The sequence below is a fragment of the Phoenix dactylifera genome, unplaced genomic scaffold, assembly GCF_009389715.1.
Source record: "Phoenix dactylifera cultivar Barhee BC4 unplaced genomic scaffold, palm_55x_up_171113_PBpolish2nd_filt_p 000113F, whole genome shotgun sequence".
Lineage (NCBI taxonomy): Eukaryota > Viridiplantae > Streptophyta > Magnoliopsida > Arecales > Arecaceae > Phoenix > Phoenix dactylifera.
Genome location: NW_024067685.1, coordinates 1,156,492 through 1,172,017, shown reverse-complemented (window position 1 = coordinate 1,172,017; position 15,526 = coordinate 1,156,492). Strand labels below are relative to the sequence as shown.

The following is a 15,526-nucleotide window of genomic DNA, read 5'->3' as shown; positions in this document are numbered from 1 at the left end:
AATCCTCCTTCGGGTAGGATAACTAGAGTTCTAATTGGATTAGGACTGGGATTCCTACTTGGAATAGGATTCCTCAATCCTAATGAGATTAGGAGTTTTGAATTAAAAATTGGATTCCTACTTGGAGTAGGATTCCTAGAAATCCTAATTGGATTAGGACTTCGGATTCAAGTAGAGTCCTAATTGGATCAGGACTAAAATTAAACAAATCCTAATTGGATTAGGATTCCTTAAGTCCAAATTAATTATTAATCTAATGAATCAACATGACTCCTAATTGGATTAGGATTGAAGAGTTCAATTGAGTCATGGTTCATTCAAGTCCTAATTGGATTAGGACTAGTATAGATTGAACCCAATTTGGCCAATCCTAATTAGATTAGGATTAAACCATGAGAGAGGCACCTAATCCTCTTTGGAAGAGGATTAGGTTAACCAAGTAAGAGGGGCATCAGCCCCTCTCATCTTGGATGGTGCGGATTGAAGGAGAGAGAGGGGCCGGCGCACCCCCCCTTTCTTTCTTTGGAAAACCATCTAGGGCTCCTACTTTGGAGGAGCCCTTGATGGCTATAAGAAGCACCATGAGGCCGGCGCCCTAGATATTGGAGCCATCCTCCTCTTGCTGCCGCCACCCTCCCCTCTCCTCTCTTAGTTCAGCCGCAAGCAAAGGAAGAGCAAGGTCCAAGCGTTGGCGTCTTCCTCTTCCTCCAATCCTTCTTCCAACGCAGGGAAAAGAAAGAAGGCTGCAGAAGCTGTGTTCTTCTTCCTTGAGTTCCTTCTTCTTCTTCCTCCTCTCAAGCACTTTCAAGAGTTGAAAGAAAGAGAAGAGATCAGCCATCAAAGGAGTCTTTGCAAGGGAGCTAGCACCCCGGGAAGACAAGAAAGCTCTGATCGGTTCTCTACTTCGTGTGGATACCCGTAGAGGCCGGACGTTTGAACGGCTTCAAACGAACCCTCTTCCAAAACCACGAATTCAGATTCGCGGTGATCATCTACCCGCGCAAGGTGAAGATTTGATCTTCCTATTAGTTCTAAAAGTTTTAATTCTTACCTAATTACGAAAGGTCTCGAAACAAGCGTTCATGCGATGAACGTCGAACCCGTGCATGCCGATTCCGCTGCCATCTGAAATTTTTTGAAATATCAGCGGCATGGGCGGGTTCCCAACAATGGTATCAGAGCCTAGGCTTCGTAGATTAAGGTAAGAATTAAATATCTAAAGGCATATTAGATCTGAAAATTAAATGATCATGCATGCTGAAAAATTCTGCATGCAGATTTTTTCAGGGGTGCTGATTTTTACATGCTGATTTTTATGTGATAAAAAGATGATTCTAATTGCATTGTTAATGGGATTACAAAGTTTAGAATCATGATTAGCATGATCAGCGACCTATGTCATGATATAATCAGTTAAGTTTCAGATCTGAAAATTATAATTGTAGCATACAGTGATGATCATAGGATTCAACCCCTTTTGGTATCAAATGTAATGACCTGCGATGTGATCTGCGATGTCATGTAATTTTTCAGATGCTTGCATGCATCTTATTTGATATTTTGAGAGGCCTGCGTGCCTCCTAAAAGGAGATGTAAATTATTTTTATTTTTATTTTACATCTGATTGTATTTCTGTGATGTGATGTACATCAACGATCAAGTCGAAGACGATGCATGAGATGAACAGGGGTCTAAGCGGTTGATGGCGATGGGATCAAGAGTTGATCAAGGATCGAATCAAGGAAGCTTGGATCCAATTCAAGAGTTGAAGACCACTTGATCGATTGATGTGCATGTGCTTGTAATACGACCTAATTAGAATCCATGATCATCACCTAGTTAAAGTTTAGCTTTAATTATTGCCACGATTATAACTGCCTGCAATGCGCCGTTTGCATGTGATGTGAATGAGAGTCGGGTAGATAGGTCTACATGTGATGTAGCAAACCCAATTGAGACCTAAATCAAAACCTCCTCAATCAAGTCGAGAGTGAACCGACATGAGCAAGTCATATTAGATTAATTGATCTAATTGGTGTCTAGGAAAGCATGAAAGGTGGTTACTTAATTAGGACCTTACTCTCTGAGTAAGGGGAGCCTCCCACCTGCTTACCTGGCCAATTGTTCGATTACCTCTTATGAAAGGCTCAAGTTGCAAACACTAAGACCTGATTAACCAATATTAAGTCAATAGGTCTTCCACTGTAGTAGAGCTGCTAAGGCCTTTCTGATGTTGATTTGTCTCGGCTGGACACAGTGGTCAAGTTGCATTGGGGGGCTGGACCTCTCTATAGACATGAGATGTTGTAGGGTAAAGGTGGGGTTGGGCACCAATAACTGTTAGGTGAAGACCCAATGACGACTTTATTCCTACGGTTATACGGTGGGTCTGACTTAACTAAGAAATGAGACCAATAACTGTTAGGTGAGGTCTTCATGGCTTAGAGACCAAGTTGCACTGCAACATGCTTGAGAAGCATTGTACAAGAGTTGTACACTCATCCATCTATGTGTCACCAATAACTGTTAGGTGAGGTGGCATGTGAATTGGTGGGACCGCAGTACCCACTAGAAACCCTAGTCGTGTGGAATTTCCGTTTTCCTACCAGGGGAGTGTGAGGAATTCGAAAAAATAGTGGGAGTCATATTTGTTCTAAAAGACCTTAGGACAGATTAGGATCAAGTACAAGAGTCTAACTAGAATCTTTACTCTCTGCAGATACAATGTCGGCTTCAAACCCTTTGACCCGTATTCTTGAGACCAACCGACTGACTGGAACCAATTACAAGGACTGGCTTAGAAATCTCAAAATAGTTTTGGACTGTGAGAAGATAGGCTATATACTCGATTCAGATATCCCCACATTACCAGCACGTCCCACTGATGTTCAGCGTGAGATGCATAAAAAGTGGTTGGATGATGACATTAGAGTAAAATGCTATATGATGGCATCTATGTCTAATGAACTCCAATGCCAGCATGAAAATATAAAGACTGCTAGGGACATACTGGCACACCTACAAGAGTTGTATGGTGAGCAGAGTCGCACAGCTCGTTTTGAAGTGTCCAAGAGGCTTTTCAAAGCGAAGATGCGCGAAGGGCAGTCTGTCCATGATCACGGTCTGACCATGATCAAGGACCTAGAGGAGCTTGAGAAGCTCGGTATGGACATGCACAAGGAATTGCAAGTGGATTTGATCCTACAGTCACTTCCTGATTCATTTGGTCAGTTTATAGTAAACTACCACATGAATAAGATTGAATGCACTAAGACTGAACTAATCAACATGTTGGTAACTGCTGAGGGAGCCTTGAAAGGTTCAAGGGGCAATGTCCTCGCTGCTGAGTTGACTTCTGGTTCCAAGAGAAAGTCTACTTGGAAGAAAAGGAAGCCTACAAAGAAACAGAAGAAAGACAAGAAGCCAAAGAAGGAAGTTCAAAAGAAAAAGGCTAACGACAAAGGAAAATGCTTCCACTGCAATGTCGAAGGCCACTGGAAGAGAAACTGTCCTTCATACCTCGAGAGCCTGAAGAACAAGAAAGGTGACACACCTTCAGAAGGTATAGACTTGCTCATAATTGAAACTAATCTAACGGTTTCTTCTACTTCCAGTTGGGTTATAGATTCTGGTTCTAGTGCTCATTTGTGCACTACCATGCAGGGTCTAAAGGAAAGTAGAAGGCTGGCAGAAGGTGCGGTAACCCTTCGGGTTGGCAACGGGGCAAAAGTTGCTGCTGTGGCTGTGGGCACCTACCATCTGCGACTACCGTCTGGATTTAGTTTAATACTTAGAGACTGCTATTATGTACCTGTTGCTAGCAGAAATTTGATTTCTGTTTCATGTCTAGCACAGGAAGGTCATGTTTTTACATTTGACAAAGACTGTTGTTCTATTTATTTGAGAAATAAAATAGTCGCACGTGGTTTTATGATTGACAGTCTCTATCATTTACATATGGATGTATCTGTGAATGTTACCGAGCAAGATGTGAGTGCCAAAGGATCCAAAAGATCCAGAGATAAGATAAACCAAAGATATTTGTGGCACCTCAGACTTGGCCATATTGGAGAAGATAGAATGAACAAAATGGATAAAGATGGGCTCTTAGGCTCATTGACTTCCGAGTCATATCCAGTTTGCGAGTCCTGTCTTCAAGGAAAGATGGCCAGACTACCCTTTGTAGGACATGGGGAGAGGACCACTGAAATACTTACCCTAGTACATACAGATGTATGTGGCCCATTCGATGTGCTAGCCAGGGGACGTTATTCTTACTTCATTACCTTTACCGATGATTATTCACGGTATGGGTATGTGTATCTTATGAGACACAAGTCTGAATCCTTTGAAAAGTTCAAAGAGTTCAAGAATGAAGTAGAAAAACAAACTGGAAAACCTCTTAAGGCTTTTCGATCAGATCGAGGAGGAGAATACCTTAGTGGGAAATTCCGGGACTATCTCAAAGAAAACGGCATAGTCTCACAATGGACACCTCCGGGAACACCTCAACTCAACGGGGTGTCAGAGAGGAGAAATCGGACCCTATTGGATATGGTCAGGTCCATGATGAGCTTCACTGATTTACCTATGTTCCTTTGGGGAGATGCCTTACTCACAGCGATTTATTTATTGAATAGAGTTCCCTCTAAATCCGTTCCTACCACACCGTATGAGATATGGCATGGTAAGAAACCAAGTCTGGGTCATCTCAAGATTTGGGGATGTCCGGCCCACGTCAAGCGACTACAGGCGGACAAGTTAGAGGCTAGGACCATAAGTGCTCGTTTTATAGGATATCCTAAAGAGTCATTAGGATACAATTTTTACGTCTCAGAGGATCACAATGTGTTTGTGAGCCGTCATGCCATCTTCTTGGAAAATCAGTTTATCCTTGATAGAGGCAGTGGGAGGAAAATTGAGCTTGAAGAGAAAGTCTCTGAAAAGCAACGAGTCATGGATCCTATAGAACCTATTCATAAGGAGCCAGTACACGATGTCCCTCAACCACCTCGTAGATCTAGTAGAGTCTCCCATCCTCCCGATAGATACTTAGGTATACTTGAAGAGGATACTGAGGAAATGTTCCTAGTGGGAGATAGGGATCACATACAGGATTCCAAAACATACAACGAGGCGATATCTGATATCGATTCCGAGAAATGGCTGGAAGCTATGAAGTCAGAGATAGACTCCATGCATTCCAACCAAGTCTGGACCTTAGTAGATCCACCAGAAGGTATTGTACCTATTGGATGCAAATGGATCTACAAAAGAAAGATAGGTTCGGATGGAAAGGTAGAGACCTATAAGGCAAGGCTTGTGGCGAAAGGGTATAGTCAGCGCGAAGGCATTGACTATCAGGAGACCTTTTCACCTGTAGCCATGCTAAAATCCATCCGAACATTGCTTGCCATTGCAGCATTTCATGATTATGAAATCTGGCAGATGGATGTGAAAACTGCTTTCCTGAATGGATATCTTGATGAAGATATCTATATGGAACAGCCTTTGGGTTTCACTTCCAGTGATGGAGATCACAAGGTCTGCAAGCTGCAAAGATCCATCTATGGACTAAAGCAAGCCTCTCGGAGTTGGAACACTCGTTTCGATGATGCAATCAAAACGTTTGATTTCATCAAAAACGAGGAGGAACCATGTGTTTATAAAAAGGTTAGTGGGAGTGCTGTCGTTTTTCTCGTACTGTACGTAGATGACATTCTCCTGATTGGGAATGATATTCCCATGCTAACCTCGGTCAAGGTCTGGTTGTCAAAAGAATTCTCCATGAAAGACCTTGGGGAAGCATCCTATATTTTGGGAATAAAGGTCTATAGAGATAGATCTAAAAGGATGCTTGGCCTGTCACAGAAAATGTACATAGAGGAGGTGCTGAAGAGGTTCAGCATGGAAAACTCCAAGAGGGGTCTCTTACCCCTAAGGCATGGAATTCATCTCTCCAAGAAGATGTGCCCCAACACATCTGAGGAGATTCAACGCATGAGCAAGATTCCTTATGCATCGGCAATAGGAAGCCTCATGTATGCCATGCTATGTACACGACCTGATATAGCTCTTGCTGTGAGTGTCACAAGCAGATATCAGTCGAATCCAGGTGAAGAACACTGGACAGCTGTGAAGAATATTCTTAAGTACTTGAGAAGAACTAAAGATTTATTCTTGGTTTTTGGAGGATCATCAGAGTTAAAGGTAGAAGGGTACACAGATTCAGACTTCATGACTGATGTCGATGACAGGAAGTCAACATCTGGATACGTGTTCTTGTGCAATGGTGGTACGGTGAATTGGAAGAGTTCTAAACAACCGATCATTGCTGATTCGACTATGGAAGCCGAATACATCGCCGCCTCTGAAGCTGCTAAGGAAGGCTTCTGGTTCAAGAAATTCATTGCAGAGTTGGATGTGATGACATCAGATGCCATAACACTCTACTGCGATAATAATGGCGCCATAGCCCTTGCTAAGGAGCCAAGGTCTCATCAGAAGTCTAAGCATATAGAGCGGCGCTTTCACCTCATACGCGACTATGTGGAGAAGAAATATGTAGAGGTGCAGAGAGTAGACTCCGCAGATAACGTGGCAGACCCTTTCACTAAGCAGCTGAGTCAGCAAAAGACTGAAGCCCACCTTGAGAAGATGGGCCTAAGATATATGACCAATTGGCTTTAGTGCAAGTGGGAGATTGTTAGATGTATGCCCTAGAAGCCAATTTGGCTGACACATTGTTGATTCTAGGGACATAATTTTGTACTTGACTATTTATTATTGAATAAATAAAAGGCATCTTTTTCATTCATATTGTTTATGTGTCTATGAATCGTCCAAGAAATTAATAAGATGATGATACATATTCTCAAGAGTTGAGAATTTGAGCCATGTATCATTGGTGATTAATTTCTAAATGCTCCTGATCAAAGGATCATCACGAGGACGGTGATCGATCCGATCAGTGCACAGATCACTCTCCTTCTGGATGGACGAGACTTGAGTCCACAGTGTAGGGACACTGAAGTGATAGTGCAGGTGCTTGTTAGAGAACAAGGGTACTGAGCGTGACCAATACAAGAAGTCACTTGGATGTCTATCCACTCGTCAGTGACTTGCTTGATGTTGCAGTAGTGTGACTGGTCCTTTGACCTGCGGCGCTTCGGCTACTCACAGTGAGGTTATTGTAGTTTGACTGCACACATACATGGTCTCTAGCCATATGGGTCCATGCAGTGTAGATTGGCTGCAGTAAGTTCACTGTAGGAGTAGGGTATGCACCTATATGGAATCTATCGACCTTGATAGATAAGGAGAGATCCTATGTGATTTATAAGACTGAGTTCGTAAGACCTCGGCCGGGGCAGTATGCACAGTGGAGAAAGAGTTTTTCACTATCGAACTCGAGTCGAATAAATCTTGACATATGACAGACGATGGGGTTTGACGAGTTGTCCATGACCTCCGTCCTGTAGGGATCCACGATAGTAGGACAGTATCACATGTTAACTGCACCTAGAGGTTCATCATTCCATTCTGCTGGGTAGCCACTACATGCTGCTAGGTGTCACTGGTGGATGGTGGGACTCATAGGGATTATCTTGATGATCGATAAACCCTAATGAGTTGAGTTGGAATCGTTCCAACCCATTGAAAGGAGTTTTCAATGATATAGTGATAGAGATCACAATATATCTCACTACCAGTCAGAATAGAACCTATGGGGTCACACACACTAGAAGTATTGACCGATCCGATGGTTGAAATCGTGATTAGGAATCACAAGAAATCAATTTGATTGATAAGAAGTTGAAGAAGGAAAAAGGAATTAATTAATTGGACTTGAAACAAGAATCCTACTTTGGGTAGGATAACTAGAGTTCTAATTGGATTAGGACTGGGATTCCTACTTGGAATAGGATTCCTCAATCCTAATGAGATTAGGAGTTTTGAATTAAAAATTGGATTCCTACTTGGAGTAGGATTCCTAGAAATCCTAATTGGATTAGGACTTCGGATTCAAGTAGAGTCCTAATTGGATCAGGACTAAAATTAAACAAATCCTAATTGGATTAGGATTCCTTAAGTCCAAATTAATTATTAATCTAATGAATCAACATGACTCCTAATTGGATTAGGATTGAAGAGTTCAATTGAGTCATGGTTCATTCAAGTCCTAATTGGATTAGGACTAGTATAGATTGAACCCAATTTGGCCAATCCTAATTAGATTAGGATTAAACCATGAGAGAGGCACCTAATCCTCTTTGGAAGAGGATTAGGTTAACCAAGTAAGAGGGGCATCAGCCCCTCTCATCTTGGATGGTGCGGATTGAAGGAGAGAGAGGGGCCGGCGCACCCCCCCTTTCTTTCTTTGGAAAACCATCTAGGGCTCCTACTTTGGAGGAGCCCTTGATGGCTATAAGAAGCACCATGAGGCCGGCGCCCTAGATATTGGAGCCATCCTCCTCTTGCTGCCGCCACCCTCCCCTCTCCTCTCTTAGTTCAGCCGCAAGCAAAGGAAGAGCAAGGTCCAAGCGTTGGCGTCTTCCTCTTCCTCCAATCCTTCTTCCAACGCAGGGAAAAGAAAGAAGGCTGCAGAAGCTGTGTTCTTCTTCCTTGAGTTCCTTCTTCTTCTTCCTCCTCTCAAGCACTTTCAAGAGTTGAAAGAAAGAGAAGAGATCAGCCATCAAAGGAGTCTTTGCAAGGGAGCTAGCACCCCGGGAAGACAAGAAAGCTCTGATCGGTTCTCTACTTCGTGTGGATACCCGTAGAGGCCGGACGTTTGAACGGCTTCAAACGAACCCTCTTCCAAAACCACGAATTCAGATTCGCGGTGATCATCTACCCGCGCAAGGTGAAGATTTGATCTTCCTATTAGTTCTAAAAGTTTTAATTCTTACCTAATTACGAAAGGTCTCGAAACAAGCGTTCATGCGATGAACGTCGAACCCGTGCATGCCGATTCCGCTGCCATCTGAAATTTTTTGAAATATCAGCGGCATGGGCGGGTTCCCAACAGGCAGCAGTGGAAGAAATTTAAAGTTTTACTTAGTATACCGTTTCCTTTTCATCTAATGCCTTGTCAGTTGGTGGCGGAAGCCATCCCCCTTCTCAAAACCCCTTACAACATCATATCCACTCTCTTCCTCACCTTCAGCCTTGTTCAATCCACCTTCTTCTCTCATAAGTATTTAGATCCCAGGAATCCAGCTGCTTCTCAGTCGGTGTTTCTGTCAACCTCCCATTTGAATAACAATGTCACACCTGTAATGGCAAGTTCTCAAAAGCTTTGGACTATTATAGCAAACAAGAAGGATGAGATTGGTCCTTGATATATTGAACTTTACTGGAGTTCTTGCTGATTTAGGTTACATGGGATGGGTCAGAGAATCCACAGGCATGTTTTAGAAATGCTTTTTGGATCAGATCCAAATACTGAGAATTCTGAGTAACATGGATGTGAGGTTTGGTTCTTTGGCATCAAGGCTTCAAAGGCATTTGATGGAACGTATTAGAAAGACATTGTTTCAAGGAGTACTTTGATTTTGGGTACGGTCAGAATGGAAAATGGGAGAAAGTTGGTGAGAAATATGGGGAATTAATACGTTGATTTGAGAATGACTAGTGTAATTTCTGCTTGTTTGATGGGAGAATGTTTTACCATCCTATGCGCGTCCGAGGGCCGTTAAAAGGGTCCTATGCAAGGCTCCCATCAGAAATGCTCTGATCAAAATGTGCTCTCAAAGCTCAAACTTTGGACGATTAGATTATGCAGCTTGCCTATTTTAGCATATATGTACATAAATCTTTATCTAATCCCTTTATTTCCCCCCTCATTCACCTTTCACGGAAGTTGTTGATAGTTTTTGTATAAGAATGGGAGGTCATTTTTGTGATCGTCCTAGTATGGAGTGCTGGAAGCATGGTCCTTAAAACTTTCAACCAAAGTATGCCGAACCGCTACCGGTCGCCTATCGGACCGGTTCAGGACCGATTCAGACCGGTGCCGAACCGGTCATAACACAGTGCATCGCACGCGTTGCCCCCAGCATGCACGGGCGCGTTGCCCACAGCGAGCGTGGGCAGCGCACAGCATGCGCGGGCAGCGCGCTGCCCACAGCGCACAGCATGCGCGGGCAGCGCGCTGCCCACAGCGCACAGCATGCGCGGGCAGCGCGCTGCCCACAGCGCACAGCATGCGCGGGCAGCGCGCTGCCCACAGCGCACGCTGTGGCGAACCGGTGCGAACCAACCGGTTTGCACCGATTCTTAGCCGTACCGGACGGAACCAGAGCGCTGCCCACAGCGAGCACGAGCAGCGCACAGCATGCGCGGGCAGCGCGCTGCCCACAGCGTACACTGTAGCGAACCAATGCGAACCGGTTGGTTTGCACCGATTTCTAGCCGTACCAGAGATGGTTTCGTCCAGTACGCGTCTAGCACCGGCCAGTTCCAGCTCGATGCCACTTGGTTCCGGCCCCATATGGGCCGAAACCGTTTTTTAGGCCGAACCGAACCGGTCAGAGACCGGATCAGTTCGGTATGGGCTGAACCGGCCGATATGGGCTGGTTCAGCATACTTTGCTTTCAACCAAGGTTCGTCGTCTCAGTACCAGACCTTATACTGGTGCTAAACTAGCACTGTGTCGGTACGGTATGCTAACGGATCTTTTCAGCATATTGAGTGTCAGTACACTTTCGTACCATGTACTAGTACCAAACCAGTACAGTACAGTAAGGCCCATACCACTTGGTTCGGATCGGTACAGCGAACCACTCTTTCCACTATTTTTTTTTCTTCATATTACATTGAGAAACCTCTAGAAAACCAAGTAATGAAACCGAGACCATGTAGTTAGTGATAAAATAGTAATTTTATTTGCTTCCTGAATTTAAAGTATTGCTTTCTTTGACTCCTATTAATGTCATTGATGTGGCATAAAATAAGCCTAATGATGCGGCACGGCCGGATTAGCCCAGCTCACAATTGACATGGTAACTGAGGTACACTCAGCATCCCCTTGATATAATTGGCCTAGGTCAACTCCGACTAATCTAAAAGCTAGGTTGAGAAGAACAGAAGTAACCGATCTTCGAGTTGTGTAGCTGACCTCCGAGGTCACGCATTGCCCAACGTGCCAAATAAAGTCCTGTAGCTTGGGCAAACAACCATTCAACCCGATTGCCATTCTAGGCCGACTTGAGCCCTCTTACCTCGGATAGTGGCTCTCCTGCCTTCCGTGGAAATGCACTCCTTCCACTACGCTGAGAGTTAAAGCCCATAATAGTGGTCCTAGGGACAGTTACAGCACGGCCCTGAGACATCATATTTGCAAAGGATGCACATTTCTATTCTATTCCATTTTGACTTATCTATTGAAGGTCATTAGTGTCATGTTTTTACTTTTTCAAAATACATTAACATTTATCTTTTTTTAGAACTTTTGATATTTATTTCCGCATCGAACATATCAATTCCTGTCTATTTATCTCTTGTACAGTTTTTTTCTTCTCTGTTTTTCAGTGCTTACAATGGAAAATGTTGAATCCGTGAACTAACTAAAAAAGAAAGAACTTGGGCAAATAAAATTTTGAAGAAGGGTTGGAGTCATTTATAGTTAAACAAAAAATAATCAAAGCTTGCCAAATTTTTTGTGAGTATCATATGACCATGACTAAAATAGGAAGGAGATGAAGATAGGCATATGCTTTGAAAATGTCTTTAAGGATACTAGGATAGCTCACGCTTTCTTTTTATTTTCAACTCCAATCTTCTTTACTTTGGATATTTTCTTCATGAATTTTATATTTGCAGTTGTTTCTTTGTCATGTATGGTAAACTAGAACCTTTTTCTGTCTGGTATTCTGTTAAAGAGATATCACATAGAATCTGTATACTTCTTACTTTTGTTATAGCTTTTTGAATTAGAATTGATGTACAAAGACATATCTCCCCCTTTTAAGATTCTCACAAATAGATCAGGGCAAATGTTCATTGAAATATAAAATCCCATTAGGTGAGAAACCAGATGCTGATAGGAGACACATAAACTGAAGATAAAACTTGATTATGTACCCGAAAATACTGTTGAAAGCCCCAATCCATCCCTGACCGATAGCCAGCTGACTGTTGATCATTGCGACCCTATGACAAGTAATTTGCTTAATAAGAATTATTTGGATTAAATAGACAAATATATATAAGAAAAACAAGTCTATAAACTACATGTACCTACCCTATTTTGAAAAAATTCAAAATGTGGATGGTTCACTGTCTCCCTCACTTGCACAGGATTGTGAAACCCATTACTTTCAATTCCCCTATTTCTATCTCCATTCACATTGACATTAACCATATTACAGTTTGACAGAGCTTCATGAGAAACATTCTCTGTTTGTTTGACATCACATATGCTGTCATTTGCAAGAAGTTTTTGTATTGCCTCATTTACTACTTTCAATGCAAACTCATATTTTTCATCGGACATCAGCCCTATCTCAGAAAGTTTAAGGCAATGCTTGTAAAAGTTTCCATGATGATCCAATGGCCCATCAGCTACAACCTCATTAGGAAAACAAGCCAAAGCATGCATGCGCTTGAAGTCCTTTCTCCAACGTTCAAGAATGTATTTAGATGGAATCTCAACCACATTTTGAAAGTTAAGCACAGATAATGCATGTCTACATAAAATACCTCTGAATTGGAAAGAGCAACAAATGCAGCTCACCTCTAATTCCTTTTCATTGTAAAGAACTTCATAGAACTTATTCTCCATATGTTTACTATTTTTCACTCTTATACGTTCTTTTACTTTGAAGGTATATACTTGACCATCAACCTTAACTAGAGAAGAGACACAGTATATCAAGGCCCTAATCTCAGCTTGGAATTTTTTAAACACATCAAATGTGTAGGCTTTGCCAAGCTGCTCCTCCATGTAGAGTTGTGTTATCAATTGAGGGCTCTTATGGAACAATTCAATATCAGCTTGAACTTCCTTTTCATATTTATTCTGCACAACCATCTCATACTTTCTAAGAAATTGTCTTAAAGTAATCTTGTAATGAACATACTCATCAAAGAAAGACTTCATGCTCTCACCACGTCTAGTAACAGACATTCCTGCCCAAAATGTTTCTTTGACATAGACTGGGGCCCAATAACGTCGATCTTCATACAATAACTCGAGCCATTCATTATTTTCAAGTTTATATTTCTCAACCATTTTTCTCCAGTCTTCCTCAAATTCATCAGTTCTTAAACTGTCATATGTTACTTTCTTCAAAGTCTTCTTAATTTCTTTATAGTCCACACGCCCTTGTAAATTTTCTGGAATCCTTTTCATTATATGCCATAGGCATTGACGATGGTGAGCTTTTGGAAATACCTCAGCAACAGCTTCTTGCAAGGCATTGCATCTATCAGTGATTATTGCAATTGGAGGACATTCAAACATACAAGATAGCCAGGTTTTGAATAGCCAAATATATGTTTCATTGCTTTCATCTGAAAGCAAACCACATCCAAGTAACACCTTCTGGCCATGATGGTTTACCCCAACAAAAGAAACCAGAGGCACATCATATTTATCTATCAAATAGGTAGTATCGAATAAAATAACTTCACCAAAGTACTGATATTGTGTCCTAGACCTGCCGTCAGCCCAAAATACATTCCTTAAACGACCTTCTTCATCCAGATCCATCGAGTGGAAGAAGAAAGAGTCCTTGGTTTGCATGCCTATAAAGAATTGATGTATAGCCTCACCATCTCCTTTTTCAAGCCTCAACTCACACTTCTTTTCTCCAGTTCCTCGCTTCCGTACCCTCCCAAACCCTCCTTCTGGGTATGACCAGTCCAGTGGCGTCATCACTCCATCATCATTCTCAAGAAATCGTTTCCGCTTCCTTGTATGATAGGATTTAGCTGTCCCAGGACTAAGTGGATGATTGTGATCAAGTATTACTTGCTTGATGTGGAGCAATCCATCAGCCCTGTGCCGAAGTTGGATTCTCGCCATGCAGTTTGTTTTTTTGGTTGGTTTTGATGAATGGAAATCCGTTTTATATTTCACCTTACCATCCTTGTTACACGAAAGCCAGAGATACCTACATCTTCCATCTTCATAGTATGTTGAATTTAGCACCTTTATGCCAAATCCAGTGCGACAAGCATATTTGTCATAAAATCTGAAAGCTTCTTCTGGGGTTTGGAACGTCATCCCCAACTTCGGTACATCCTCATCACCTCCATTCATTTCCTGAGTGGCTTCGGACTCTTTCCTCACATCAGTCTCCTGCGCATTTACCATGGCAAGCTCCTGCCCTTCTCTTAATCCATTTACCGAAACTATCGTGAGATCATCATCGGATTGCTCCTCCATAATAGAAGCATTCGAAAGAATTCCTGCACCAGAGAACAAAGGCACCTTCGGTTATGCTTCAAGAGAAGAATCACAAAAACAATACTTTATAACTCTTTTAGACATCCTAACACAATGCAGTGAAACAAAAAAAAAAAAAATCAAGAAATAGACATGGAGCACTGAAAATATCAAGCAAAATCGCAACTTTTCGTGCTGCACTAAAAAAATAGCGAATTTCTTACAAAAGCCAAAAAAGACGCAAAAACAACACGAATTCCATTTAAAGTTCAGAAAAATACTGATATAACTTGATAAAATGTAAAGGAGCAAAAGAAAGTAAAGGGGAAAAAATCAGAAATAAACTAGGAGAACTGAAAATTTCAAACGAAAGTGACAACTGTTTATATAGTAAAATTTGAAAACAGTATACGAAGGAGAGCCCAAAAATTCCTCTTCAAGAAAAATAGCTGCTTTCGACTGACCCGGTGCTTCATTGCTAAGGTCCGACGAAACGATAAAACACGCTAAAATTCATAAAAGAATAACCAACGATTTTGAAAAAAATGGAAGAAACCGAACGATTACCGACAACAAGGACTGTAACGAGTTCCTGATTGCGCGACGCTGCAGAAACGCCGTCGCCGCCGCCGGAAGCCGGCGGAGAGGGTGGGGATTGCAGGATCTGGAGAAAGAGAAGCGGCGGAGTCGAGTTCGGCGTCGTTCGTACCTGGACTGACAGCAAATGACCTCTCTATCCTGAACCGGTTGGAGATATGTCAAGGATAAAATAGGGCTGTCGCTCCAGTCGTATCCGACACGAACCTAACGCCCTCGGCCGTGGATCGAAAATATTATCATCCAAAATTCCTTTGCTTCGCGTCAAAAAATTTTCCTCGTCAAAATATTTTTAAAAAAATTTAATATTTAAAAACTAATTTTAATATATTTAATTAATTATTAAAATATTATATTTCAAAGTGGCTAATATTTGGGTGAGCATCTACATTTTTTAAGAAAGTTAAACAAATGTACTTATAATAAAGAAAAAGACTTTATTCATTGATTTTGATGGCTTAAAGATACTTTTTGAAAAACAAAATGACCTCAATTTTCAACCGGCAGGGAAATAGTTTTTTCATATCTTCCATAAA

The 15,526-nt window shown here is 41.9% G+C and overlaps 1 protein-coding gene across 3 annotated transcripts in view; it reads right to left on the bottom strand.

Annotated features, from left to right (window-relative positions):
• LOC103698259 (protein FAR1-RELATED SEQUENCE 6-like) overlaps positions 1-15,147 on the bottom strand; it is a 43,782-nt gene extending 28,635 nt beyond the window's left edge. For all 3 annotated transcript variants that reach the window (XR_005507173.1, XR_005507172.1, XM_039116613.1), the window contains exons 1-3: positions 14,961-15,147; positions 12,246-14,416; positions 12,086-12,154 (exon numbers count right to left, since the gene is read on the bottom strand). Coding sequence is in view for 1 of the 3 variants with exons in the window: in XM_039116613.1 (XP_038972541.1) it covers positions 12,086-12,154; positions 12,246-14,393 (2,217 nt within the window). In the remaining 2 variants the exon portion in view is untranslated. The remainder of the gene's footprint in view (positions 1-12,085; positions 12,155-12,245; positions 14,417-14,960) is intronic.
• Between the last annotated feature and the right edge of the window lie 379 nt (positions 15,148-15,526).